The sequence below is a fragment of the Colius striatus genome, chromosome 1, assembly GCF_028858725.1.
Source record: "Colius striatus isolate bColStr4 chromosome 1, bColStr4.1.hap1, whole genome shotgun sequence".
Taxonomy (NCBI): domain Eukaryota; kingdom Metazoa; phylum Chordata; class Aves; order Coliiformes; family Coliidae; genus Colius; species Colius striatus.
Genome location: NC_084759.1, coordinates 163960736 through 163988283, shown reverse-complemented (window position 1 = coordinate 163988283; position 27548 = coordinate 163960736). Strand labels below are relative to the sequence as shown.

The following is a 27548-nucleotide window of genomic DNA, read 5'->3' as shown; positions in this document are numbered from 1 at the left end:
TGGAACACATTTTGATCATTGAATAACAAAGCATGTGAAAACTTACGTGATGAACAAGGTAGAAACCCCAGATAGAAGTGCTCAGTTGATCAATAACTCTTGGAGCTAGTAACTGTTCTTGGAAGTAGAAGAAGATAAAAACGCAACCAACCATATTCAGCATTACCTTTGTTATCCTTGTTTTCTAATTTTTCCATTTTGTATCACAGAAATACCTCTGAGATCATGTGATAAATACCAAAATGCTGAAGATCTCCTGTCCTAACTCTTCTATGAAAGGACCTAACTCTTCACAGAAAAAAATCCACAAAACCAAATAACTTTAGCAGAAGATATGTAGCCTGTCAGAGATTCCCGCTTGGTTATTCTTACATATTTACCATCTTTCTCGTTATATGTATCTGATCAACTGATATTCATTGGGCCAATATCCAAAATGAATAGTTGGAGGGAAATTAAGAAGTTTAAGACAAAAGGAGAAGAGAGGAGTTTGAGAAAAGAGCTTGTTCAGACAAAAATGTGTTTGGATTTCTTTGGCAACGTATCACGTTTTCATTTGAAGACATTAAACTGAAAAGTTAGGAGAAGAAATAAAACTTAAACTAGGAGACTTAAACTAGACCATCTATATTAGTAAGGAAAAGAAAAAGAGGTGAGCTGATAGTGCTTCGGGTAGTCATCTTAGTCCCCTGGGATATGAGATCTAAGTTTGAATCCCCTCTGAGGGTTATTTGAGCAAGTGTTGAAATCAGAGCTCTCTTTTCTGAAAGAATTCCCCCTTTTTTTTTTTTTTTTCCCCCTGGAATGATAATGTCCTTGGCAAGGAATAAATGAAGGAAATGTATCATTGTATAATCTATACTATCACTATTTGCTGTTTAATTATGGCTAACAACAAAAACTTCACCAGATTTTCCTCATATGAAGACTGCTACATCTTTGATTTTGCCTCAGATGAGTGTTTGGCCCTCTACATTTCTCTCCAAAGACAATTTGTGTTAACAGACCTTCTGACCTAAAAAAAACTCCACTCTTTTAGATTGACAGATTTTATGTTTTTGTTAGTGTGATACTTTTAAACAGTGGGGAGTAGTTAGAGTGTTTTGATTTTAGCTATGCTTCTTTAGGTATCGGTTGTTTTTTAACCTATGGAAAATGAGATATAACTGTAATTATTTTTTCTTTCCTGATAGACAAGCTAGTCTCAATGAAGAAGCTGAGAGGTATTATGAAATGGCAGCAGGATTAAGACCTAATGTAAGTATCTTCTTAATGATGTCCATTACTTAAGTTTAAAAACACAGTACAGTACTGAACCCTTTGTGTCGAGGAGAAACTTCTTGCGGGAGCATCTCTCAGCTTATATTATGTGTTCTTTTAATGGTGAATTACTGGCTAGTCAGATGAAGCTGCTCATTTATCAGACTAATCATTATACTTTCAAGTTACCTCAGTGAAGTGTCCTAGCAACAAGTTTTATTTGGCTAACATATTTGGAAAAAGTTTCTAGATTTAGATTTATCTATCTACCTTTAAATGTGTTGTTTGGAAAACTCTCCTAAATCCATCTGTTTTCACTAGTAAAAGAGAATGGAAGGCTATTGTGTGATTCACTGTTTAAGACATTTTAACAATATACATTTATGCTTTTTGTTCTTCTGGCAAAAATGCACAACAAACTCAAAGATAGTTTTACTGCAGAGGTATTTACCTCTGAGGTGGTTGTACATTGGCAAAGAAATGCATTTTCCTTGAAGGACAAATATATATCAGTATGTGTGTGACAGGTCCCTTTTAAAAAGAAAAACTCATTTCCAATTTTATTGCACCAGGAACTAAACAAATAAAATATTTTCTTTCTACCCTTTTTTACTCAATGTTATATTTCTTTTCAGTTACCTTCACGTTTGGGGAAAAAGGACCTTTCATGAATACAAATGAGGCAGAATGTATTTGAAATACCTGATACTTTGTCTATGCAATAAATAAAATCTAGAACACATTCCTGTCACAGAAGTGTATAGTGCTGAATTAGAGGATACAAGTTATCAATTTCAGTCAAAAAAACAAAAAAATCAAAAAGATTTTAAAATACAGGCTTAAAAAGGTAATTTTCAGACCTTAGAATCAAAAGCAACACCAGCTAAGACTGAAAGCAAGCTAACACAGTATAATCAAACCCCAAAATAACTTACTCATGCAAAATTACATTCACATCATCTCTTAAAAAAACTTTCAAAGATCTGTGTAATTCTTTAATTCATACTTTGTGCAATAGCAATTTAAATGCTGTGATTCCCTACACTTTCAGATGCAAGACTTTTTGTTTCTTTGATACCTTGATGTTGAAAGAATTCCCATAGTTGCCTCAAATTGGCGCAGTTCCTCTTCTTTGGTTTGCTGTACTCTTGTGTATTTTTCAGAAACTCAGAAATATATTGATTTGTATTTAACTTTTTATGAAAATGATTATATGTGTGAGGTTTCTCAGAGAGCTTTGAAAATAACTGAGGACTATTAGCTCATGGCAATGATGCTATAAAAGTATAGATATTTATAGGTATTGATGACAAGCTTTACATGTTAAGACCAGAATCTTTCTTGCAGGATAAGGTCATCAGAACTGTTTATTATAGCAACTTTCTTCTAACTTTGATTAGTTTAATTAAAATGATAGATACTGATATTCAGGTTTTTTAAGAGATAATTTCACTTTTATGTTCAAACATAGTATGAATATGGTTCACAACTTAAAAAACAAGTGATGCAGGGTTTGTGTGAAAAGGTTTTGATAATGGGAGGGCTATGGGGAAGGCTTCTGTAAGAAGCTGTGAGAAGCTTCTCCTACATCTGATAGAGCCAATGCCAGCCGGCTCCAAGATGGACCCACCACTGGCCAAGACTGAGCCCATCAGCTATGGTGGTGGGCCCTCTGTGAAAACATGTTTGAGAAGGGGAAAAAAGTTACTACACAGGTGCAAACTGTGACAGAAGTGGGGAGTGAGAATGTGAGAGGAACAACTCTGCAGTGAAGGAGGGGAGGAAGTGCTGCAGGCATCTAAGCAGAGATTTTCTAGGTACTAAGCAATATAATGCAGACATGGTATGACAGAACCTCCCAGTCTTTCCAAAGGAGTATTGAGTGCAAATTAGCAAAGTCCTGTGTGCTTCATACTTACCTCTGTACTGGTGAATTAAATGTGCCCAGGACGATTCTCTATCGTTGATCCAACTACCCTCTCAGAGTCTTCAGTTGCCCAGTCCACAGCTGTGTAGGAACCATCCTTATGGCTTGAAAATGTCCACAGTTTAATTCATTATTTTGGATATAGCCTATTTGTCCTCTCACTGTCTTATGAATATGAAGGATCAGCAAAATTGTGTGAGTCAAGATGCTAAACAAATATCCTTAAGCAAAGTACAGTGCTGAAGGATTTTCATTTTGCATCCATCACTAATGATACAGAAACATTTCTTTGTAGAAGATACATAATGCTGGATGTGTGAATGTGTTGGCATGTACAGATGCATGCATACATACAGTTCCATATATAGAGACATATCTATATGTATATTTGTGTGCACCTATTTAATGTTGATTGATAAGAAGTCTATTCCCAAATTCCCTCTCAATAAGAATAGTGTGACAGCACTGAAGTCTCATTCTGTGCAATGATTCAGTCTTGTTTCTAGAATGATTAACTGCTAAAAGCATCTGTTTACGAAGAACCTTCCCCCATCTGGTGCTTGAGACGGTACCTGTTGACATTAGGGAATTATGAATCAGGATCCCAAGTAAACTGGCTCTCTACTGGCTTTTTTTTCAGCATGACTTTTTTTTGTTGTTTTTTCTTCTGTGGTTCCCCAATCACTCCTGCAGATCCCATCTTGAAGATTAATTTCTTTGTTACTAACTCCTTTGTTATTCACTGTACCAAGACAACTAAATTATCAGTTATTCTTTAGTGTTAGGCACATGTCTGGCTCATGAGAGTTTTTCAGCTAGTGCAACCTGAAACAAACCTCAGATTTCCACTCTCTTACATTCATTTATTTACAAATATTACATATTTCATAATGTCTCTAATATCACTACTATAAAGGACCATCCTTAGCAGCAATTAGAGGTGTTAGCAATAATACAAACTCAGTCTTTTACTAAATGTTAGCAAATCATTTTCACTTTGTTTTCCTTTTGAATCAGTTTATTTGTTGTTTCTACGATTCCTGTTGCTGTTGGAATACTTGATACACAATACTTCCCCACCTGCTTCACAGTGTATCCCTTTGCATCCAGAAGCTGCTCTGCTGAGCTTTTCTACACCCGAGTTGAGTTTAAATGATGATCTGAGTTATGACTTTCAGAGCTGCCTAGCTGACTATTTCAGTGGGTTTTTTTCCAGACAACAGTCTCCACTCTTGCATTTATTTCTTAAGAAAGCCTTTTATTTCAGTGTTTCAAGATTGGGTCACAACTGTGAGCAAACAATATGCTTTCATGTCTGAGACACTTTCTCATTCAACTAATCCATGTTTATGTAAGTTGTGACCAAGGAGGCTAAAAACTTCCTTAGAAAAACAGTACAGGAGAAGTGTAACATCTCTGAAACATGCAAGTCATTGGTTTTAGGAAAACAGACATAGAACAATTTAAACTTTTTTTAGTAGAATACTTTGGTACAACAGCAGCACCAGCTGAAATGCAGCTTGGGTGCAAAAAAAAATCAAGTAATTTCCAGTCAAATTTGAGAAGAGTGGTATATTCTGTAGAATATACTGCTGCTGTGGAGATGAGAATCATTTGTTTTAAACTTCACTGAAGAAGCAGGCATTCTCAGGATTGTGTCTATTTATTTCCAAATAGGCTTTACAGAGTTGACTTTCCCCTGGAGAGCCAAGAGGGAGAGAGGAATCTGGGAAACAGTTCAGAGAAGGAGTCTACTTTTATTTGCTATGAATTATTTCTTACAAGACTGTCTTTTCCTCCTTCAGCTTTATAGGTAACTTACAGAGGTTTGCTTCCATAGCCCCTGGATGTTTTTGAATACTTTCCAAAAAATGCATTCCCACATTATGTGTTTACCATGATCAAAACAAAATCATTAGAGAGCCTTCTCAGTGAGAAGCACATATGTCTTTGTTTTAGCAATGTTGGCTTGGATGTATGTTAATCACTTTAGTCTAATTTTAACCAATTCATTTGCATGAAGAAATGAAAGTGCAAGTTTCTTGGACAGAAAGACATCTATGCAGGAATTATTCTGGGTGGAATATTTCTGAGGAAAATCTGTATTCAGAGATGGTTTCTAGGTGCTCTACATCTTGTAATGTTCACAAACCAGGAAATTGTTGTAACAAGTTGTTAGGCACTTGAAAATGTGAACTTTAAGCTCACTTTGTAGTAAAAAAAATCAGTCATCCAGAAACTCTCTTTAAATTGGCATTCTTTACAAGAATGTGAGATGTTGACTTAAGCTTCAGCTATATTCAACTTTTAAGGTATCATTTGTGTAACAGAACTGCATTTCTAGTTTTTTAAATCTAAATTTGAAGCAGCCAATCTTATAAAACCTACTGTAGAACCTCCACATATGGCCAAAGGCTCTTGAGAAGAAAGGGCACTTTGAAGTGCGACCTCAAGAGTATTAAATAAAGGAGAGCTCACCAGAGCCTTAAGACTTTGAGCCACCACCTTGAGCTGATTGGCTTAGAAGCGTTCCTTAAGGAGGTGCCGTGACCTGCAAGTCACTACCATCCCAACCACATATTAGTGCTGCTTGCAATCTGGAGCTCATGACAGCTTTAAGCCCCATGTCATCTGCACATTGTCAGAAACAGCTGTTTTCACTCTACCACTTCAAAAAGGCTTGATTAAATGTCTTACTGTAACAACATACGTAAAGACACACACATAGAATGAGGGGGAAAAGAGAAATGTACCTATAAGCAAAATAAATACAATTTCCACTAGATGGTTTAACCATGTGAGGGACTAAACTATTTCTTGACATGAAGGGTTTATGTAATCACTTAACACAATATCGTATTAAAAAGCAGTTTCTACAAGTGCTTGTTTTATTTTTTCCCCCTAGTGCTGGAACACAGGTTTCATGTAAAAGGCTTCAGGCTTGCAGTAAGCTCTGCCTCAAGCTGTCTAACAGCTGAAAGAAGAATGCTAGTGATTTCCAGATAATTGACTGTATTTTTTAGCCACCTTATAGATAACATGCTTTCGGTGCCTCCTTATGGGAAGTGTTCATAATATATGGATTTTATTCATGACAAGGCTTCAAAAAATGTGTATACTTCCGACAGTACATCTTTTAAAAATAAAGTATATGATGTGTTTTATCTTGAAACGTATGTAACCAAGATCTACTTTACTATACATTTTTTCCGTAGGTGTTAACATGCCAAATTTTCCTATTTGACTTTCTCCTGAATGTTCAGCCCTCTAGAGAAAGAGTACCTATAAGATTTTTACACCATATGTCGTTGTCAGCAAAGCATGGCACTTTCCAGTCGGAAATCCTTATATTCAAACATTTTTCATAGAATCATAGAATGGTAGGGTTGGAAGGGATCTTTAGAGATCATCTAGTCCAGCCCCTCCTGCAGAAGCAGGTCCACATAGATCAGGTTGCATAGGAACATGTCCAGGAGGGTCTTGAAGACCTCCAAGGAAGGAGACTCCACAACCCCTCTGGGCAGCCTGTGCCAGGGCTCCCTCACCCTCACAGTGAAATAGTTTTTTCTTATATTGAAGTGGAACTTTTTGTGTTCCAGCTTCATCCCATTACCCCTTGTCCTGTTGCTAGCTACAATAGAAAAAAAGGATGCCCCAGCCTCCTGACACCCACTAGGACATAAGACTGATTCTCCCCCAATCTTATGTCCTCTAGACTAAACAGCCCCAGTTCCCAGTCTTTTCTCATATGGAAGGTGCTCCAGATCCTGATCATCTTGGTGGCCCAGTGCTGGACTCTCTCCAGAAGTTCTCTGTCCCTCTTGAGCTGAGGAGCCAAGAAGTGGACTCCAGATGAGGCCCAACCAGAGTAGAGGTGAGGAGGAGAAGAACCTCCTTTGACCTTCTGGCCACACTCTTCTCAATGCATCCCAGGATGCCATTGGCCTTCTTGGCCACGAGGGCATATTGCTGGCTCATGTTTAGTTTATTATCAATCAGGACTCCCAGGTCTCTCTCTGCAGAGCTACTCTCCAGCAGATCGACCCCCAGCTTGTACTGGTGCACGGAGTTGTTCCTCCCCAGATGCAGGACTCTGCACTTATCCTTGTTGAACCTCATGAGGTTCCTCTCTGCACAACTCTCAAGCCGGTTGAGATCCCGCTGAATGGCAGCACGGCCTTCTGGGGAATCAGCCAGTCCTCCCAGTTTGGTGTCATCAGCGAACTTGCTGAGGGTACACTCTGTCCCCTCATCCAGGTTGCTGATGAAAATGTTGAACAAGACTGGCCCCAGAACCGATCCCTGTGGAACTCCCCTGGCCACAGGCCTCCAACTCGACTCCGTGCCATTGATCACCACCCTCTGGGCTCTGTCATTCAACCAGCTCTTGATCCACCTCAATGTCCACTCATCCAAGCCACACTGCTTGAGCTTTCCTATGAAGATGTTGTGGAAGATGGGGTCAAACAGATGACATCTGTTTACATTCTTATTCAAAGTAATTAACACATCTCAATTCTTTTTATGTATTGATGCCATGGAATAGCCACAGAGCTGTATTTTTTAGGTAGTTAGCATTCAGTAGATTCCCCTGTTTATTTGTCTTCCATTCCATGTGTCTGCCTTTATAGAAAATACAAAAGTAGGCCTTATGGGTCAGGTATGGGTTCTGCTAATTGTCTGTCTTCTCCATACTGCTCCCAGCTTCTCCTGCACTGTGTCAGGGCTGCACAGGTTCCCATTGCCAGTATCAGCTGCTGTTAAGCCTTGCATTGTTCACAGCTTTCTCTCAAGGGTGCCAAACTTTTCACCTCAATGATATGAATGGCTGTGTATTCCTTCCAGCCCAGCAGCACTCTTGGCATTCTGAAATTGCCTCCTTTCTTGTCTCCTGGTGAAGGTGTGAGGAATAAGAAAACTTCCCAGGGTTCAATTCTTCCTCTGTTGCTCCCTAAAGACTCAACCAATTGTTGTATGACATGCAGAACTTTTAGTGACTAAAAAGGGTTCTGGGGATTCCTAATGAGAAGATAGGCATAACAGATGTGAAAGGTATTTCCAGATGGCATGCTTTAAATAGTTTGACTTCAGAAAGATACAGGGGAGGAGGCTTAGGTATGGATTGTCTCCAGTGAGAGAGGAGATATTCGAGCACCCCTAGAAAGACAGGCCACCACACTCTGATCTCAAAAGGATGAGAAAGTACTTTCTTGTTTACTGTAAATTGGGTAGATTTTCCCTGTGGACAGGCAATAAAAGACTGACTTTGAGATTTGATATTAGAATAGCTGTGATACCTTTCAGCCTGCCTAACAGAAAGTGATGAAGAATAAAGAAATTCAAGCAAATTAAGATTAACTGAATGTGAGCTACCCTTCATTTCAGGCAGACAAGTTCTTCAATGTTTGCACAGAAATAGCAACACTTCTCCATGTAAAGAATTTATCCATGCAGAAACTCTCTCTGCCCCTCCTGAGATGGAAAGCTTTTTAAATCTAATTTGGGCCCCTGGCTCAATTTTCTTTTGTTGTTGCTGTTGCTTCGTCCCTGCCAGGTCCTTATATTCAGTTCATCCTTCTTGTCTGAGGCCAAGTGCAAGGCAGATATATTATCTGTGTCCAACTATTTGGGGAATACCGTATTTATTCCTTTGAACAAAGAGTTATCTTTCTATATTTGCAATTATGTTAATTCATAGTAATCCTAAATATTTTAAAGACACATTTAATTGTTTTATTGTACACAATCATCAGCTTCTAAGATAGGCTTGTGTACAGACTGTTGTTCTGTTGTACAGAATCTTAAAGTATTCCTACTGCAGCAGAGATTAGTTCCTCCTGCCTTTAAAAAAAACAACAGATAAAGAAAAAACTTCATATAGCATTTTCCATCTCTATGATCTATATCAGGGGACAAAGAAAGAACACAGGCTATTGGAATGGGGAATTTTGCCTGTAATACTGAAGCACAACATCAGGATGAGTTGTGTAATTTGAACACCAATTTACTCAACTGTGGAAAGCAGTGAATTTCCTTTGGGAAATACATGAAACCATTTTACAGCCTTACCCCAGAAAATTCTATGTATGTTTTCTCTTTCACTGTAGCAACTCTGTGAAAGCCAAGATTTAATGTGTTTTGGGTAACTATGGTTCTCAATATTGTGATCCATCTTCATGTAAGTCGAGTAGGAGAAATCTACAAATCATGTCATTAAAGTTCTCCGCTTCAGTTTTGTGAGAGTGAGATTATAGAGAGTTCATTTATACTCTTTTGATTATACAAACAACTAAATATTCAAATATCTGAGATCAGTTGTTTCAGTGTAACTGGTGAGCTTTGGAATTGAATTAAAATGCCTTTAAGTTACTACTTATTTCCCATCTAGAATAATTCATTGTACATTGATATCCTAATCAATATATAGATATTTTGTTTGTGCAAGTTCGAATTACTGAAATGAAAATACATTTGAGTTTCTTCTGCTTACATAGATATTGCATTGCAGTAACACTTGTTTTAAGTTGTTGTTTCTCCTGCATTTGACAGGTAAATTCAGCTGTGTAGTTTCTGTTTTCCTCAAGTGAAATTATGCAAGTAGCTATGAACTATTCTCAATGTAGTTTTTCAAACAGAAAACTGCATACCCAGAAACATTGCAAAGTAAGCCAGAAACTTGTTGTCATGGCAATTTGGAGTGCTTTACTTTTCATTTTTAGCTCTGAAAATGTTTAAGAATTTCCCATAAATAGTAATCCTTCCACAGTGTAATTATTGGTATAATGTATTTTTCTGAGTAATTCATGTTTGTGAACTGTAAATGAGAGATATGGTTTAGTTTAGTACTGGGCCTAACAGTGTGAGGTTGGTGGTTAGACTTGGTGATCTTAAAGGTCTTTTCCAACTGTTCTGATTCTATGTATAGATATGCTTTTCTTCAACATGAGGACCAATTGTTGGAAATAAGCAACTATATGCTAAGTCTTTTTTTCTAATTTAATTAACCTTCAGATCTTCTTTAAGTTATTGATTACTCTTACCAAGAACTGTTGAAACAGCATTTGTGCTTAACGTAATTTGTGAGAAAGAAACTCTGATAATTCATGTGCTAATTCACTTAGGACATAGGTCATACAAGATTTTCAGTATGACTGGTGGCAATCCCGTGTGCTGCTTGCAGCTGTTGATGAAATCTTCACAAAAAAAAGAATATTCCAGAGTATTTTGGTTTATACACCTATTTTCCATTCTAGGCTCTGTTGTCCACAGTGTTCAAAATGTTTATGTGACTAAATCGCCAAGAACAAGAAGACTATGTTTTCACAAAAATCATGCATGTTTGTTATAAGTTTGGTGATGCTTCCGAAGTTAATCACCCAAGTATTAAGGTGTAAGTTCTGTTTCCTCTCCAGGGACCTACCTAGATAGAGAACACTGTTCTTCTGGTCCCCTCAGATGATTGTAATTCTCAATAGACAGGTCATAAATTCTCTGAAGAGAAGAAATTCTCATGCCAAGTAATACTTGAGCTTTGTTCCTGTCAAGACCTTTGATTCTGAAATTTTGTAGGTCTGGACCTCAGTTAACTTGAATAGAAACCTTAGTGTCCTCACTTTTTTTTTTTTTTTTCTGTTTTTTTGTATGCATTTTCATTATGCAAATCTGAAGTCTTTATCTGGTATGTAGATATGTTGAGTCCACCATCAAAGTTATTTGAAGAAAAAAGGCTATGAGGCCTGTCTCTTGGAGTGCATATTTATCTCATCTAGCATTTTAATGTTTCTCATCCACATTTTAGTAGATAACTTTTTTCTGTGATTACTTTTCAGTGTAATGATATAGTTGTGCTTGTACTCAACTGGTGTTCATTTACTGAATAATTAATTAGTTTTGCAAGCCTGTTTTTTAATAGGAAGTCACAGCCTACATTTCTACTACTGAGTTAAATAGAAGAAATCATTGCTTTGAGATGACAAGTAGCAGTAGCTTGTAAAGATGCAGTCTCTGCTGAAGTCATAGAAATAAATAGAAATATCCATGTATCATGGATAAACCTATGCACTTGATTGTGATTCACAGTCTGATAGTAACATGGTAGGGAGTACTATGCTGCCTGCATCAGTTCCTGGAGAGAGCAAGATTAGCTTTGCTTTGTAAATGTAGCCCTCAGTGTCAATCAGAAATAAAATGCCATGAAATACAGAACTCACAGCAGCAGATTAACATTTCAGAAATTAAACCATCTGTTTGAACTCAATTAAAAAATAGTCCAGCAAGATTTTTCCTAAATAGGATTTTCTAGCGCTGATTCTGGAAACAATGCCGTGAGTTTATTACAACATTAGAACTGAAAAGGAAGTAGGTTTAATGTTCATGAAACAAAACCAGCAACAATACAGTGTCAGTAGGACGTTTTGCAATAAATTAACTTCCTAATTTTCTTCTATTCTTTTTAGTTGTGAGTTGGGATATCTTATTAGATTTTTTTTTTCTACCACAAGTTCTGGAGAACTTACATTTCTGTTTCACAGGATATTTTTGAAAATTAGTATTCTTCCCTATCCTCCCACACCTCTTGGAATATTGAGGTGATTTTGTAGAGGAAAAATGCCCTACAATAAGGCCAATTTTGGTCTGAGATCTGCCTAAGAACTGTATGTTTGCAGACTGCTAGGAAGGGAATGAGTGGCAGGTGTTTGGCTGAAGTAATTTTCTTGGAACTTGTCTTTAAGAATAACTTCAGTACCAATTTGAATGTATTTTTCCCTGGGACAGTTACAGTTCAGAGATAAAATGTCTGCTAATGAGAAGATGCTGTGAGGAGGGGATAGATAAATTTTCATTTCCCTCAAAGAACAGTCCTCCTTTGTTGTAGCATTCTGAACCACTGTATGTTGGTCAGCTCTGCATGTTGCATTGACATTATTCTATTTACCACAGTTAGTTTTACTGCAGAGCAAATATGCATTCAGGTGTACCTACCCTCTTGAAACAAGTCTTCCATATAACAAATAGCTCTATTATTAGCAGTTCTACTAATGCTTCAGGTTGTCCTGTAACAGTAAGTAGCTTTAATCTGATATTGTGGTTTGTAACAGTGCCACTTGTCTTAGCATCTGGCTGCCCAAAGCTCACTGAAAATAATTATAATGTGAAATAATATAGAAATAGTTTCAGTAAAAATGAAAATAAAATAAAACACTTAATTAAATTCCATATGAAGGTTTGCTATGTGTGTTTCGAATTCTCTGGGGTAATGATTGATATATTTATGGTGGCATTATTTGGTGGAATTTTGTCATAACTCAGTAGTTTCTTCATATTCTAGCTGCATGTTGATACACTTAAAATTATCAGACTTATTTTTATGGGTTTTGAAAGATCAATACGTGATCCTTCATTAATTGTGTTTGAAGGATTCTGTTCTAATAGATGCATTGATGCAGGCTTTGGCTGATTATTTCACAAATTGGATGTTTTACCCATAATAGAGGAAGAAAATGCTTTCTGCAAACAGATTATGGAAATTACACAGGAGGCAAAGCTTTTGATTTGGGAGGAAAATTAACTTTAATAAAAGGATTGCTGGTATGTAGGACCCAAAGTTAGTTTCTGTAGGATCCTGTGGTGTTCATACAGAATGAGTACTAAGTATAATGCAAATATGAGATGGCCGATTAACCTGAGCCACTGACTATGGAACTGCATAATGAACATAGTATCCCTGGATTATAGAATCATAGAATCATGGAATCATAGAATGTAGTTTTCTCCAGTCACAGAGGGCTTTTTCTGGGATGGCTTGGAGCAAGCATCTGGTTTCACTGAGTAATTTTTAACATTGAATTTCAGAGACAGGAATTTAACTTTATTTTCTTGGTCCTAGTCCTGCAAATATTAATTGTTGTCTTCAGAAATAATTCACTAAACCTTTTTAAAAGGAAAAATATTATTTACAGTGTTGCCTCTTCTGTCCATTAAAAAAACAAAAAGTATTTTGAAGAAGACAGAAAGCTTCTGTTCAATAAACAGCAATTACTGGCATATTCGGTGTCAAGTGCAACCTTTCAGAGTAGGGAGTGTAGATTTACTACTGAACATATCTTGCTGTTATTGATATTAATTATATACAAAGCACTGTAATCATATGTGTCACTACTCAAATATGGTAAATAAGGCTGTCCTTGCAGAAAGTAATGTTATATTTGCACAAGTCACAAAGTTGTGAGAGCCAAATAAGCAGTTCATGCCCAGTGGTCTTACTATTAGCAATCAAAAGACCAAATTTTAGAAACTAAAGCCTTAAAATCTTAAAAACTACAAGAATAAAAAATAAATCCCTGCACTTACTCTGGAAGTCAATAATTTTAATATGTACTGTAGATTTAATTGCTAAATAATGTATAGGTAACACCTGCAGAGAGTAAGGTATGAATTCTTATGAATTACAGGGACTAATGTAATTCAACATTTTGCAAAGGACATTTTGTTTCTCTTCTCAACTGCTCTCCTAATCTGAGGGTAAAAGCAAAGTCCTGACAGAGTGGACATAGCATTCAATAATGCATTATGCAACAAGCAACACTGTGCAACAAACACTGTGCAGCAAGCATGGATGTCATAGGAGCCAGGTGAAAAAGTACAAAAGGGAAGGAAAAAAAATATTTATATGCAAATACTTTAAGATTTCCGATGCAGAAATTTCAGAAAAGAAAATAGTTATTAAGACAATATTTTCAAGCTTTTTTAACAAAAATGTAGTTCCTTGAATGATATATAATCTCAAGAATTTTTTTTATTTAACAAAGATACAGTTATTTTTTATGCTGGTTTCATTTTGTGATCAATTTGAAAATCCCTTCAGACACTATTGATAAGCCAAGTTATTATGTAAATCGTAGCACTTCATGTAGTAGACATCAATTTTACTTTCTTGCCAGTGAAATTATTACCAATAAAGGAATAATGATTAATTCTGTTGTCCAGGGAAAGTTAGCGAAAAGTATGTCAATTGAGGCGTAGAATGAAGGTCAAAATTCATTCCAATACATCCTACAATGCCTCATAATCTACTGCTTGTTTTTCCCTGTTTCTGTAATGCTCTGTTATCATGTTTTTTCTGTGATCTGTCTTAATAGTGGTTGTATGTGATATTAAGCCTTGAACAAATTGGGAATATTCTTACTCTTTGTACTCAGAACAACTATGTCAAGTTGCATAATGGTTTTTATACAGCGTTCCTGAAACTTATACAACTACTTATACCTAAATAATTTTAGAAAACATATAACAGTTTAAATATTAATGTAGTTCTTAATCATTTAAGTCTTCTGGCTACACTTGTCAGCCAAAGATGCAAAGCCTTATTTCACACTTCACATTCTTCTGAACTTCTTGAGTCAAAATACTACAAATCTTGTAAATTTAAACTTCCTTTAATTAGAACTTCACAAAATTTTCAAGGCCAGAAATGGACACTTCCAAAAATTTCAATAATTGCTATTCTACTCTAAAATAGAAGCTCTAATGCAGTACTCCATATGTCTGTGACTGACATCTTGAAAAACTATGTAACCTTCTCTAGGTACTGATGTATTTGATCAGTATCTGGGCAAAAATAGGTGGATGATGCACTCGTTCTCAGCAGGCATTTTATTTTTGAATGACACTTTATTTACTTGAAATAAAATGAATTTCTTTTAATGCTAATACTGTATAGTGTGAGTATGATCATAATCTTAGATGATCTGTAAATTAGAGATTTCTATGAAGATTAGCCAGTCTTAATTGTGCTAATATAGACAGCTATTCTAAATGGCCCTGCACATGTACTGCTTGGTAAAGTATAGTATATTTCTTCTTCTTCTCATAGAATGGTATCGGTTGGAAGGGACCTTTAGGGATCATCTAGTCCAACATCCCTTCAGAAGCAGGTCAGGCTAGATCAGGTCACACAGGAATGTGTCCAGGAGGGTTTTGAAAACTTCCAGAGAAGGAGACTCCATACTCTCCCTGGGCAGCCTGTACAGGGCTTCCTCACCCTCACAGTGAAGTAGTTTTTTCTTATGTTTAAATAGAACTGGATACAACAGAAAAAAAAGTGATACCCCAACTTCCTGACACCCACCATTTACATATTTGTAAATATTAATGAGATCCCCTCTCAGTCTCCTCTTCTCCAGGCTGAACAGCCCCAGTTCCCACAGCCTTTCCTCATAAGGAAGATACTCCAGTGCCCTGATCATCTTGGTGGCCCTGTACTGGGCTCTGTCTTCTAAATTTATTTTGGCTTTTTTTTTTGTTTTGTTTTTTTGTTTTCCAAAATTTAGAAAGAAAGAACATGTAAAAATAAATTTGCTCACAGCTTGAATTTAATTTTTAAAGTACCTTACTTTTACAAAATTCTGTTACTGAAAGATTTTAAGAAGTTTCTATTTGTCAAAATGGTAGAGGAGATGACATTTCTGTTCAGCAGATTTCTCACTTGCTGGTAGTAGACTTCCTAGTTAGAATGCAGTGCACTTGTGTTAAATAAGGTAAAGAAATTCTTAAAGGTTATGTGCTGTAATCATAGCTGTGTATTGAAATTATCAAATTGAAGACATCAGAGTACAGATGAATTTCTATAACCAAAAGTTAGGTAATTGGAAGGTTTTTTATATGAAATTCTAAAGTGCTAGGAAAATTGGATAAGATTATCATATCCTATACTGGTGAAAACATTTGAGCTGGAAAGCTAAAAAGTTTAATTAGAAACACTTTGAGGCCTGGAAAATGTTTCAGGTTTATTTGGGTTTTTTTAATATAACCATAATATTAAATACTCATAATGTATGTTCCTGATTAGCTTTTATTATGGTAATACAAACATGTTATCTAAAATTGTCAATCATGGTTTTTATATAAACTGAGAATGATTATTAGTTTTTTTAAGCATAAATCAAACTAACTGATGCATGGCCATTGAGGGGAAAAATCTAGATACACAGAAGTTACAAATTTGAGTACATTTTTGTGGGATGTTTTCAACTGTTGTGTTCTACAGCCTTCACCAGTTGTAACACAGGCTTTTTGCTGAGATATAAAACAGTATACTGTGAATTTATGTAAAATAGCTTTTCAGTAGCATGATGTAACAGATTCTATATATGCTTGTTTGCTTTTGGATAACTCTGTTTTTAAAACTCTGAGCAGTCTCTGAAGGTTAAGATGTTCAGGAAAAAATCTTTACTGGATGGAGAATATTGATGCTAAAATGTCCCCTATTGATGTGATAATTTGAGAAACAAAGTAGACTGCTTGATGCTTCCTTCCCATGCCAAGTCTAGAACTCCTTTCTGACTCACAGCTGTGGGTTTCCTTAATGATGCCAATGTCTAAATCTGCATGCAAACTGAATAATTTCATGGTATGCTTGTAGATGAAAATTCCCACATCTAACACCCATGAATATTAAAAAAAAGTTAAAAAAACCTTTCCTTCACTTTTAATTTCTGTGTTTAAATGTACATATCCCAAGGTTTGCAGTTGTAGACAGGATGGTCTACAGTGTTTGAAAACACACAGATTAGATGCATACAAGTAATTTCCATTTATATACTCCTTTCACTGGACAGAATAAAGTGTCATCAAGTTTAAACATCCAGATGAGAGTGTCAAAACATAAAAGTAATAAAAAACAGTAATATTTTTTTAATTAAAAAATGTACATGACCTGTTTCTGTAGTATCATGAGTTGTTAAGGTGACTGGGTATTTACTCATGCTCTACTTCTGCCTTATTAACTTGATATCCTAACATGAGAATATTACATAAAAAGTTTTGAACATAAACTATTTTTTATCCTATCTACTTTATTTTTTATGTGTTTTCTTCTTTTATGTCCATTTTTTCTTCTGGAGGGGATTCATCTTCCCTGGAGATTAATAATTTGCTAGTTTGGTCAACAAAATGTGAATAGAGCCCTAAATTAAGTCTCTCTGTTTAATGACATAATAGTAAAGAAGAACTAAGATTGTTCTCTATCAGCATTAACAACATAATACTGTTAATAATCACTGAATCCAGGGATTCACTCCTCTCTAGGTTTGTTGTTAGATTTATATAGCTATGTATGTTAGTCAGTCTTAAGGTAATTAAACTGGGATACAGGTTTCCATTGCAGCAGAGACATTTAGGTCTGTTTCTAATAGAACTATGGAAATTGCTCTTTGTAATGCTTATTCAAATTAGTACTTGCAAGGAGAATGTTTTTTATTTCCCTTCTTCACTATTTAAGCTGAAAACTGTTGTCAAAAGAAAAATACTTCCCAAAGTTATTCATAAGCAGACTTGCAATTGAAATAATGTATTTAACTATCATAGAGGGAAAGTTGCAAAGCATTCTTCCATTTTAAGAATTTGCAAAGATGCTGGGTTTTTTTTTTTTTTCAAAAGAATTAAATACCTTGCTGTCTGGACTGATGACACTGGAAATCCCTCTCAACTCTGAATTGTATGCTTTCTTATTCTCTCTCATCCACAATATTTGACCATACATCCTGTCATCTTGTTCCAGAAAGCTTTTTGCACCAAGTTATCTATTCCTAGACAATTTACTCTTGTCATCTTAACCAACTTACCAGAGATCAGTGTTTTAGCTATGATTCATGTGCTGTTTGGAACAAAATGCCAGACATAGTATATGTAAACTGCAGTTCTTAAGAAGTTTCATAGAATAAAGAACCAGGTAGAAACATGAGTCTCTGTGTCATGGTTTTGCCTAGCCAGCAATGAATCACCACTACAGTCTCTGGCTCAGTGCCCCCCATCCATCCCCACCCTCGTTAGGATGGTGGAGGCCTAAGAGGAATGAGAGGGAAAAAAGATAACCAAGGATGTCGTGGATTGAGACAAGGACAGGGAGGGCTCGCTGCCAGTTACGGTTCCAGGCAAAACAGACTGTAGTACTCGACTCAGAAAGGAAAGTAAGGGAAGTTTATTCTACTACTTACAAGAAACAGAACAGAATAAAAAGCAAAAACAGGGCAGGATGGTGAGAAAATTACAACCAGCACTCCCTCCTCAATATTTCTTTTCTTCCTGGGCCCAGCTCAGTGCTCCCATTATCTCTACCTCTTTCTGCCTCAACGACTCAGAGGGGCAGGGAATGGGAGATGTGGTCAATCTCTCATAGATGGAATCTTTCACTTCTCTCGTCTCAGAGGAGAGTGACTCCTTGCATTCTTCCCCTGCTCCGATACAGGGTCATTCCCACGAGACACAGTCCTTAACAAACTTATCTGGCATGGATTCTTCCCAGCAGCTATGACTTCTACAAATAGGAGATCCTTCACACGGGACACAGCCTCCTCTGGGCATAGTCACTGTCTTTTACAAAGTACAGACAAATCTCCGCTTCACCAGTTGTCTCCACAGGATGCAGGGGAGTCTCTGCTCCAGCACACCACCTCCTCTCTTCCCTCACTTTCTTGGGGTCCGCATGGTCATGTCTCTCTCTTCCAACTCCTTGAACCACCACCAGCCAGAAAAAGAAGAAAGAAAGAACAGAAAGAAGGAACAGAAAGAACCCTCCTCTTCTCACTTCTTCTTTTTACAAAGTGATCATAGAGGCCCCTAAGTGGCTCAGCCCTAGAAGTGGTTCTGACACAGAGCTGGGGAGAGTTTCAGGCAACTTGTTACAGGAGCCATCTTTACAGCCCCTTCCCCATTACCTGAAATGGCTCCACACAAAAACATGACACTCTGGAAGGAGTGACTGCACTTGACTTATCTGGCAACATGAGATCACTGCTATCAAAAAGTCTACTTCCATGTGTCGCTGCTGAATTTACAGTGTTGTCAATGTATAGTACCGGACAGTAAGATACAGTTGGCAGCAACCACTTCACTGCATGTCCCTCCTCTGCCTCTCCTTCTACCTTCTCCACCCACCCCTGTGCTTTGAGGTAATATGCTTACATCTTGGGGCAACTCCTAGGTCATGATTTTACTCAAAAGTTGTGAGGTCTGTCAAAAGCAAATGTCATCCCTGAAATGACTCTGTTGTCCACAGTTATCTTTGACAATAAAAAAGGAGCTGTTGACATTTTGATTGCTTCAGAAAATACTATGCTGTGCTCCTGCAATAACACCACTGATAAAAGTTCAAGTGAAAATTCTTGCTATCACTATAGAAGGATAAAAAAGGCATGACAGCACGTTATCCTATGGTCACTAATAAGATGAAGCAGTCCACCATACTTTGCTCTCATGCTCAGTGAGTCATTCAACAACTAATACTCTGCTGCTTCACTACTTATTCATTGTACTCTTATCAAAGAGAAATATTTGAACTCTTCATTCTTCTATTTAACTAGAAATGCTGGGATGAAATATTAACATGTGAATGACATTTTGTGTCCTTTAAGTGTGGACTTTACTCAACAGGAACCCTCAAAAGAACAAGTGTCCTTAATTGCATTGTTATAAAACAAACCACTTAGCCTCTGTGTTTCTGATGGGTTGGCCACACTGATTGCAGTATTCATTAAACAGTTCTGGGGTTGTTTTGAAACATTTGCAAGGTCATGCCCTGCAATAATTCATTAAGAGCAAGACAAATATTTGCAGCATCTTTTCAATGGTCTTTTAAAATGGCTTAGTGAGAAGAAGCTTGCACTTGTGAATCTTGTGGAGTAAAAGAGGGTTTTGTTTTTTCTTATAAGTACTCCGACAACAACAAAATGCACTTTCATCTTGGAATCTGCTGCCCTGGCCGCTGTAGTGTTGAGCAGACAAGGTCATTTGTAAGTAGAGCTTTGAGGAAAACAATTTGGGATTTCATTTCTTGTCTTTGGGCTATTGGTTGTTCATACTTGTCTTCCATGCAAGAGGCATTTTTGAGCTAGGTTGTGTTTGTGTATTTGTTTCTCTCTCCATAACTTTTTAGTCATATCTAGGAGTAAATTTGTCTTCTCCCATTTGAGAATGTTCTTCTGATGTGATATTTGCTACATGTAGAGCCAGAGATGATGAACAAGAAATTAGTTAATATTCTTTGTCAATTCCCTCTGTGGAGCCGGTACTTTACTTGGGTACATTAGTGTAATCCCAAAATACTACTCAGAATTGTTTGTAATTGTTTGTAGATTTCGTATTCTCAAATTTTAGAGATTACTTTAATTTATATCAACATGTTTAAATGTTACAATGCTCTCCTTTGATTTTGGTAGTAAAAAGTTTGAAAGAATTGTCATCATCATAAACCAAAAACACTTCAGGTGACTAAATGCATACCTTTTGCTTTTTTGTTATTTATTAACTATGCTGTTATTCCTCCTTCCCGTATTTCCTCCCAAAAAAACCACTAAGGAAACAAGCACACTACAATAAAAATGCTAATAAAGAGAATAATTCCCAATAGACCATACAAGACAGCATTTATAACCCCAATAGAAACACCAGTCAGCTTTTTTTGATGTAAAGCATCTGTCTCCAAAAGGAAATGAAGACAGGCCTGTTTCTCCTTTCAAGTCTCTGAAGTAGTAGGTGGTGTCATTTGTTATACAGCGCTACAAGTCCCATGTTATTGCACTGGTAGCTGCTTACTGCCTTTGTTAACGTACTGAAAAGTTTTATCATCTGTCTTTAATAAAAGGCAATATATGTGAAGGAAAATGATAGCAAATGTCTCTTGATGTCTTGTCCTCAGACCATCATTTCTAGCTGTCAAAGAGCAATGGAACTGATGCATATCTTGCAGTCACCCAAATTTCTTTCGACTGCTACAATAAACCGTAGATATTGGGGTAGCTGATACACTAGAATGTTAAGGAACAGCCTTTCCAAAATCCTATGCACTTTCTCATTTGAATCATGAAGGAGTTGGAATGAACGTTTAGCACTACCTGAAATGAGTTATCAATTCACATTTTGCTTAGATACATTTGTTTAGAGCATTCATGGCCTAAAATTTGTTGGATCTCCAGGAAATCAGAAATCATCTGTAGAAGTTGGGAAATCTCAAGTTCGTGTAAAAGACATGCAGTTGTTCTTTTAGATGTTTTTGCTTGCTCTAGTGAAATGCTAAATTAAAGACATGATGACAAAAGAGTTTTCTGAGCTAGACATACAATCTTTTTTTTATATATATATGTGACATGCTTTAGAGTACTTGATTAGGACCATACACATACCATATTTTCAGGAGGATGTGAAGGAAATGGAGAGGAATTCTGGAAGCCATATGAGACAACTGTATTACTTCCCACACTGTGAGTTTATGGATACACTTGAATTAGCCCTGAGCACAATTTGAAATGTGTCTTATTTAATATGAGTTTTTCTAGATTTAAAGTTTTTTGATCCTTCTGTCCTTTAAGCTTCATCTAAATATAAACATACATACATATCACAGAATCAGAGAATCTTAAGGGTTGGAAGGGACCTTGAGAGATCATCTACTCCAACCACCCTGCCAGAGCAGGACCTCCTAGACTAGGTCACACAGGAACTCATCCAGGTGGATTTTGAATGTCCTCAGAGAAGGAGACTCAACACCCATCTGGGCAGCCTGTTCCAGTTGTCCCTCACCCTCACAGTGAAGAAATTCTTCCTTGTATTTGTTTGGATTATATTTCATTTGAGAATACAATTGTATGTCAATAACTGTACTCTTGAAAAAATCTGATTCATAACCTTTCAGTAGACAAATAAGGAGCACAATTAGTGGGAACGGACCATCCTACTCATGATTCAAGAAAATTCTCTCAATTTTATTTCCGAGCATTCTTCACTTACATCACTTCAATTAGTACCCAGAATATCTGTAACTAAGGAGTAGTATATTTGTTCCATTATAAAATAGTATGCCAGACTGGCATTGCAGAGTGGAGCTGTGATGATGTGGCTGCTGTTTTGCATTGTCCATAGCAAAAATTACATTTCAGGATCTTAATTTTCCTTCTCTGAATATGACCAAAGATGGTATTTTGGAGAGTATTTAACTGGGAAGACTTAATTTAAAAAACCCCAGCTGTATTTTATAATTATTTTCAGTAGAACAAAATAACTGGTTTAGGGGCGGTGGAAATGATCTGACAGAGTAAAGCAAGAACAATTAAACTTAAAAATGACATCTTCAAATCCCACCGCATTAGCATTATGATGTTTACAATAGGGAAGGCAGAATTAATTTTGTTTTGCTTCATTTTGAAGTTCTGGAATTGTTCTGAAAATTTGGTGTGTCAGAGTCCTTTGAGATTTTGCAATGCCTTTGTGAAAAGAAGAACACAGAAAAAAATTTAAATATTTGTAGAATATAAAAATAGAAAAATTTCTGAGCAACATTTCCACCAAAAAAGTTTATATTTTGGACACAAGAATTATAAGATTTCATTCAGAAGGATAAGAGTAAGAAGTTTAACTTAGTATTGAACAGATTTGGAACATAGATAAGTCTTTCTCATCTTAATGACTTCTTATTACTTCATTATTCTGGAACACCAATCTAGTGCATATCTTATTGATTTTGACCCACGATATTTGCCCAAAGTTATTGTCATGAAAGGGTTTCTAAAGCATATCAACACCCACACACAGTAGTCTGAAGGTAAGATGTCACGTGACCTCACATTTTGAATATTGCATTTTAATTAGAACACTGCTGAGTGGTGCCTTGAAACACTTGTCCTCTGTAGACAAAACTATGTGACTTCAAAAGTGAGTGTTCCTGAAGCTCATTGAAATTTATAGGGACCTGAAGAGGAGAACCATTATACTTATGTATAGTATTTTTTTGCTCCTTTTTCTTTGACATTCAAGTTACTAGTATGGCAAATGCCCTCTCTGTGCTCTCACTAGTGTGCAAGTATCTTAGGTAGGTTAGTCTACTCCCTTCAGCTTCATAAATCTGCTTTCCTGCCCTTGTAATGTTTGTTAACTCCAGTAACTAGACACAATTAATTATCATGAATAGCCTATTATTTCATAATGGAAGAATCTAAAGATCAAAAAATAAAAACAAGCAGCATTTTGCCTCAGCTAAAGATGGAAAAACCGTTAATGACTCGAGAAGCTTTTCAATGGATTTGTTCTTAAATTTTCACATCTTTGTTGTTAAAATAGCACGTGTTTCCATTATTTTTAATTTCATTAAGACATCACTGTCACAGCCTGAATCTAAATGGATATCCTAGCACTCCTGAACATCCTTAGAATCTGAGAACAAATTATATTTTCTGCTAGTTATAATTAAGACAAAGAGAAAAAAGATGTGAGTTCCAATGTGTTAACTATTTCCAAAGATTATAAACTCTTTATTGGCAATGGGTCAAATTAGAATTAAATTCCCGTCTTTATCCCACTCTTGGATTACTTTACTTTTGTCTTGGAAACTGTGCTATGCCAACATTGACCACATGTAAAGCTTTATGCGTTCTGTGTTTTCTCATTGAAGAGAGAAGTCTGTATCTGTAGATACCAGAGCTTGCCCTGTTTAAAGCACGAAGTATACAGCTGCTGTTCAGAACTTTTTCTTGTTATCTCTATTTGCTTAAATTGCTTCCATAAAAAGTATGCAAACATAAGGGAATGATTTGTTTAAGCGGAAGAAGATTGTATAAAAAGAAAAAATGAAAATATTCTTAATATTTCTCCTTCCCTTTCAGTATCCAGCTGCCTTAATGAATCTTGGAGCTATTCTCCATCTGAATGGTAAACTGAAAGAGGCAGAAGAGAACTACCTCCTTGCTCTTCAACTTAAACCTGACGATGTAATCACTCAGTCCAATCTTCGCAAACTGTGGAATATCATGGAGAAACAAGGTTTGAAGACATCCAAAACGTGATGATGAAGACACTCAACTTTTTTTTTTTTTTAATTTGATTAAAACCATGAACTAGAACTTATACACACTTGTCCGATCAGAGAACTCATTGGACTTGACTGCAAGGATCAGAAGTCTTAATTGCTGCTAGAAGAAACTATTCTGCTTTTTTGACGTACCTTTTTTGCCAGATAAATAGAAAAAGGGAGACTTTGAGATATTCATGAAGGACTTGTTACCCTATAAAAATATTTGGAACCATAGCACTTGAGAGAAAGTGTTTTGGCATATTTGATCTTTGCCAGTCCCGTGTTGCTCACTTTTGTGTGAGTACTTGAAAGCTATATGCTGTCATAGAAATACCAAGGGAAATTGTACAATATACACTAAACCATATGGGAGTAAAAGTGGTAATAGTAGGTTATTTTGCTGATACTGTAACTCATTAAAATGTATACGAAATCTAGCGTGTTTGCAGTTTGTCTTAATGCTGCTGTATCTCACTTTCGGACCACTTGCTTAGCAATTTCGCAACTTATATGGCCAAATTTTTTCAAACCTGTCACTTCTGATTAGATAACAGCTTTCAAAATTGTTTACTGAGAATATACATATTATTTCAAGTTGTTAAGTTTTAATGCAGTTTTCTCAAGAGACACAGTCACATGGCTGTGGGCTAGATAGAATGTGCAAGGAATTGCCCATATTCTACATCAGAGGTGTATGTAGAGTCATGAAAAAATAAAAATGTCCAGAGATGTGATTTAGCAATACGAGCAAGACTAGTGTATGCACTGATATCAAATGAGTGTGGTCACACTGTTATCTTAACAAAAAAATCTTATTATAGGACAATGTGTTTTACTCTCTTCACATTGCTATCAGATAAGACCTACTTTGAACTGGGTTCTGCATACGGTATTTTTGCAATAACAGCCAAGTGAGATTTGAAAATATCAGTGCTACAAATGAAACTTTATGAGCAACTCGGAGAAAAGGGAATGTTACACATTGGTGAGGCTACGCTTTAAACAGTGTAGATCAAAATAAATCTATAAAGGGGGTTGCCTTTTCACTTTTCACATTGGTGGTGTTTTAAAATATATTACCCATTTAGATTTTAACCAAATATTAGCATTCTGGTTTTATGCCGATGTGTGCTAGCAGCAGAGTTGTCAAATATGCTTTTGGTGAGGTTCAATTTATTTCTATTTCAGTTACCATTTTAGTCTTCAGTTTTAAAATGTACAAATAATTTATTTTAAATTGCAGTGTATTGAAGCTTTAGTCATATTTCTCCAGGCCATTTGTTAACTGCTTTCTTTCTTTGAGTAAGAGTTATTGCTTGTAAGGAAGTGTACTATTTCATTTAATGAACTGTTGGTATCTGCTTCAGCGTTTTTTTCATAATGATAGATATAATGTTAAAGTGGTAGAGCACCTTGAACTGAAGCTTCTTCAGGATCTTCTGTTAAAAACTCTTTATTACAGAGGAAAGTTTGGATTTCAGTGTTTTGTTTTGTTTGGTGTTTCTTTTTTCTTTTTTTTTGACTGTTTAGCACCATTCCAACAAAACTAAAAAGAAGAATACTTTGCTGTATTTATTTATTTATTACTTGACTGCAGCAATGTTACCTGCCATTAACACAACAGTCTGTAATTGTTGCTATTTCTTTTATATGGCTTGCTTTGCATTTTTTGAGCATAGTGTGCGTGCTCTATTGGAAAGGAGACACTTCAGTTATACTCTACCTTCTTGTTCATTCTCCCCTTACACTTGGATTTTAAATCTGTATTGAAATAGATAGGGGGTTGCTGTTTCGAAGTCAGTCTTGTAAAAAATTGTAGTAGTGTATATTTCCTTTTCTTTCCTCTTGCTCACTAAAATAACATCAGTTGCTAAGTTTACAACTGGCCTAACAGAAGAGCCAGAAGGGCAAGATTGTTTGGTTTTGTGGAGTGTGTCTTTATCAAATGATGTTATGGCCGAAAAAGCAAAATTGAAGGGTCAATAGTTGGATTTCTACTTCATCATTGAAACCAGTGTTAAAGTACAATGGTAGCTTGAACTTACTCTCATGCTTTACTGACTTTCTGGAAAAAAAGTCTAGAAATAAATTAGATAGTAACTATAACTGAATTCAATATAAAACTGTGGTATCCTGCGGCTTTATTTGCTCAACAGCCATCAAAATTTGATGGCTTCTTGGTCTTAACGATTCATTTTGTTATTTGTCTACTGCAACTTGTACTCATTCTTGTTTAGTAATTTTTACTCATTGCACAAAAAGGGGAAAGGGGGAGCACCTCTATGATGCAGTGTCACGCTCACATTGCTAACTGGTTCTAGTCGTTTCTATAAAAAAAGAAAAGAAAAGAAAGAAAAAAGGACTAGCATAAATTTAAGAATGTCCCTGAATACATTTTTTTTTAATACAGATCTGAGCTTGATAACTTTCTTCTTTTGGGATAAATTTAAAACATGTTTAAAATATGTCTCTTTGCTCAGGGATTTATGGTGGATTATTGCAGACAGTGCTAAAAAAAAATAAAAGAGCACAAGACAAGTTTACTAAATTAAAATTTTATTTTTTGAAGAACTGTTATTTGTATAAATTATCAGATTTGTAGGCTTTCCTTTTTGTAGAAATAATTGTTTATGTGCCAGATAAAAGAATTTCAATTTTGTTTTCAATAATAAAGAATTGATAACTAATACACTGTGCATTCCTTTATCTGTTACTGTAAGAACACTTTAAAAAAACATCTTCTAATTGAGTGAATTATATTGACTGTTTTACATATGGGACCGCTGTTTAGCATAAGTAGTGTGCAACTTACCAGAGCTAGCTTTCATCTATACTCTATTGCAATTATACTTCAGCTGATATACTTCAAAAAGGTTCTGTGGAAGCATTTTTTAATATTTCTGCTCAGTAAATCCCACCAAAGGGACATGACAACTACTATAGTTGATTCTTGTTTCTAAATTCTATGGGAATAAAAGATGATGAGTAATATATTGCATGAGTTTGCATGGCAAAGTTTTGGTAACGGAGGGCTACAAAGATGGCTTCTGTGAAAAGCTGCGAGAAGATTCCCCAATGTCCAATAGAGCCAATTCCAGCCAGCTGCAAGATTGACCTGGCCAAGGCTGAGCCCATCATCAATGATGGTAGTGCCTCTATGAGAACGTGTTTGAGAAGGCGAAAAAGTTACCTTACAGGTGCAAAATGCAGCTGAAGAGAGAAGTGAGAATGCAAGAGCAACTACTCTGCAGACACTCAGATCAGTGAAGGAGGGGAGGAAGTTCTCCAGGCAGAGATTCCCCAGCAGCCCATGGTTCAGCCCGTGGTGAGGCAGGCCCTGCCTCTGCAGCCATGGAGGCCACAGGGGAACAGAAATCCACGTGCAGCCCCAGGAGGACCCCATGCCAGGGTGAGTGGATGCCCAAAGGATTCTGTGACCCAGTGGGAAGCCCACATTAGAGTAAGTTCCTAGCAGGACCTGTGGAGCCATGGACAGAGGATCACACATCAGATCCAGTTTGCTCT

General features: G+C 36.3%; 1 protein-coding gene across 1 annotated transcript in view; it reads left to right on the top strand.

Moving 5' to 3' along the window:
• The window catches only part of TMTC2 (transmembrane O-mannosyltransferase targeting cadherins 2), a 252721-nt gene extending 226132 nt beyond the window's left edge, over positions 1-26589 (top strand). The window contains exons 11-12 of the mRNA XM_062016002.1: positions 1194-1257; positions 23836-26589. Of these exons, the coding sequence (XP_061871986.1) occupies positions 1194-1257; positions 23836-24015 (244 nt within the window). The 3' untranslated portion in view covers positions 24016-26589. The remainder of the gene's footprint in view (positions 1-1193; positions 1258-23835) is intronic.
• Positions 26590-27548: the final 959 nt, after the last annotated feature.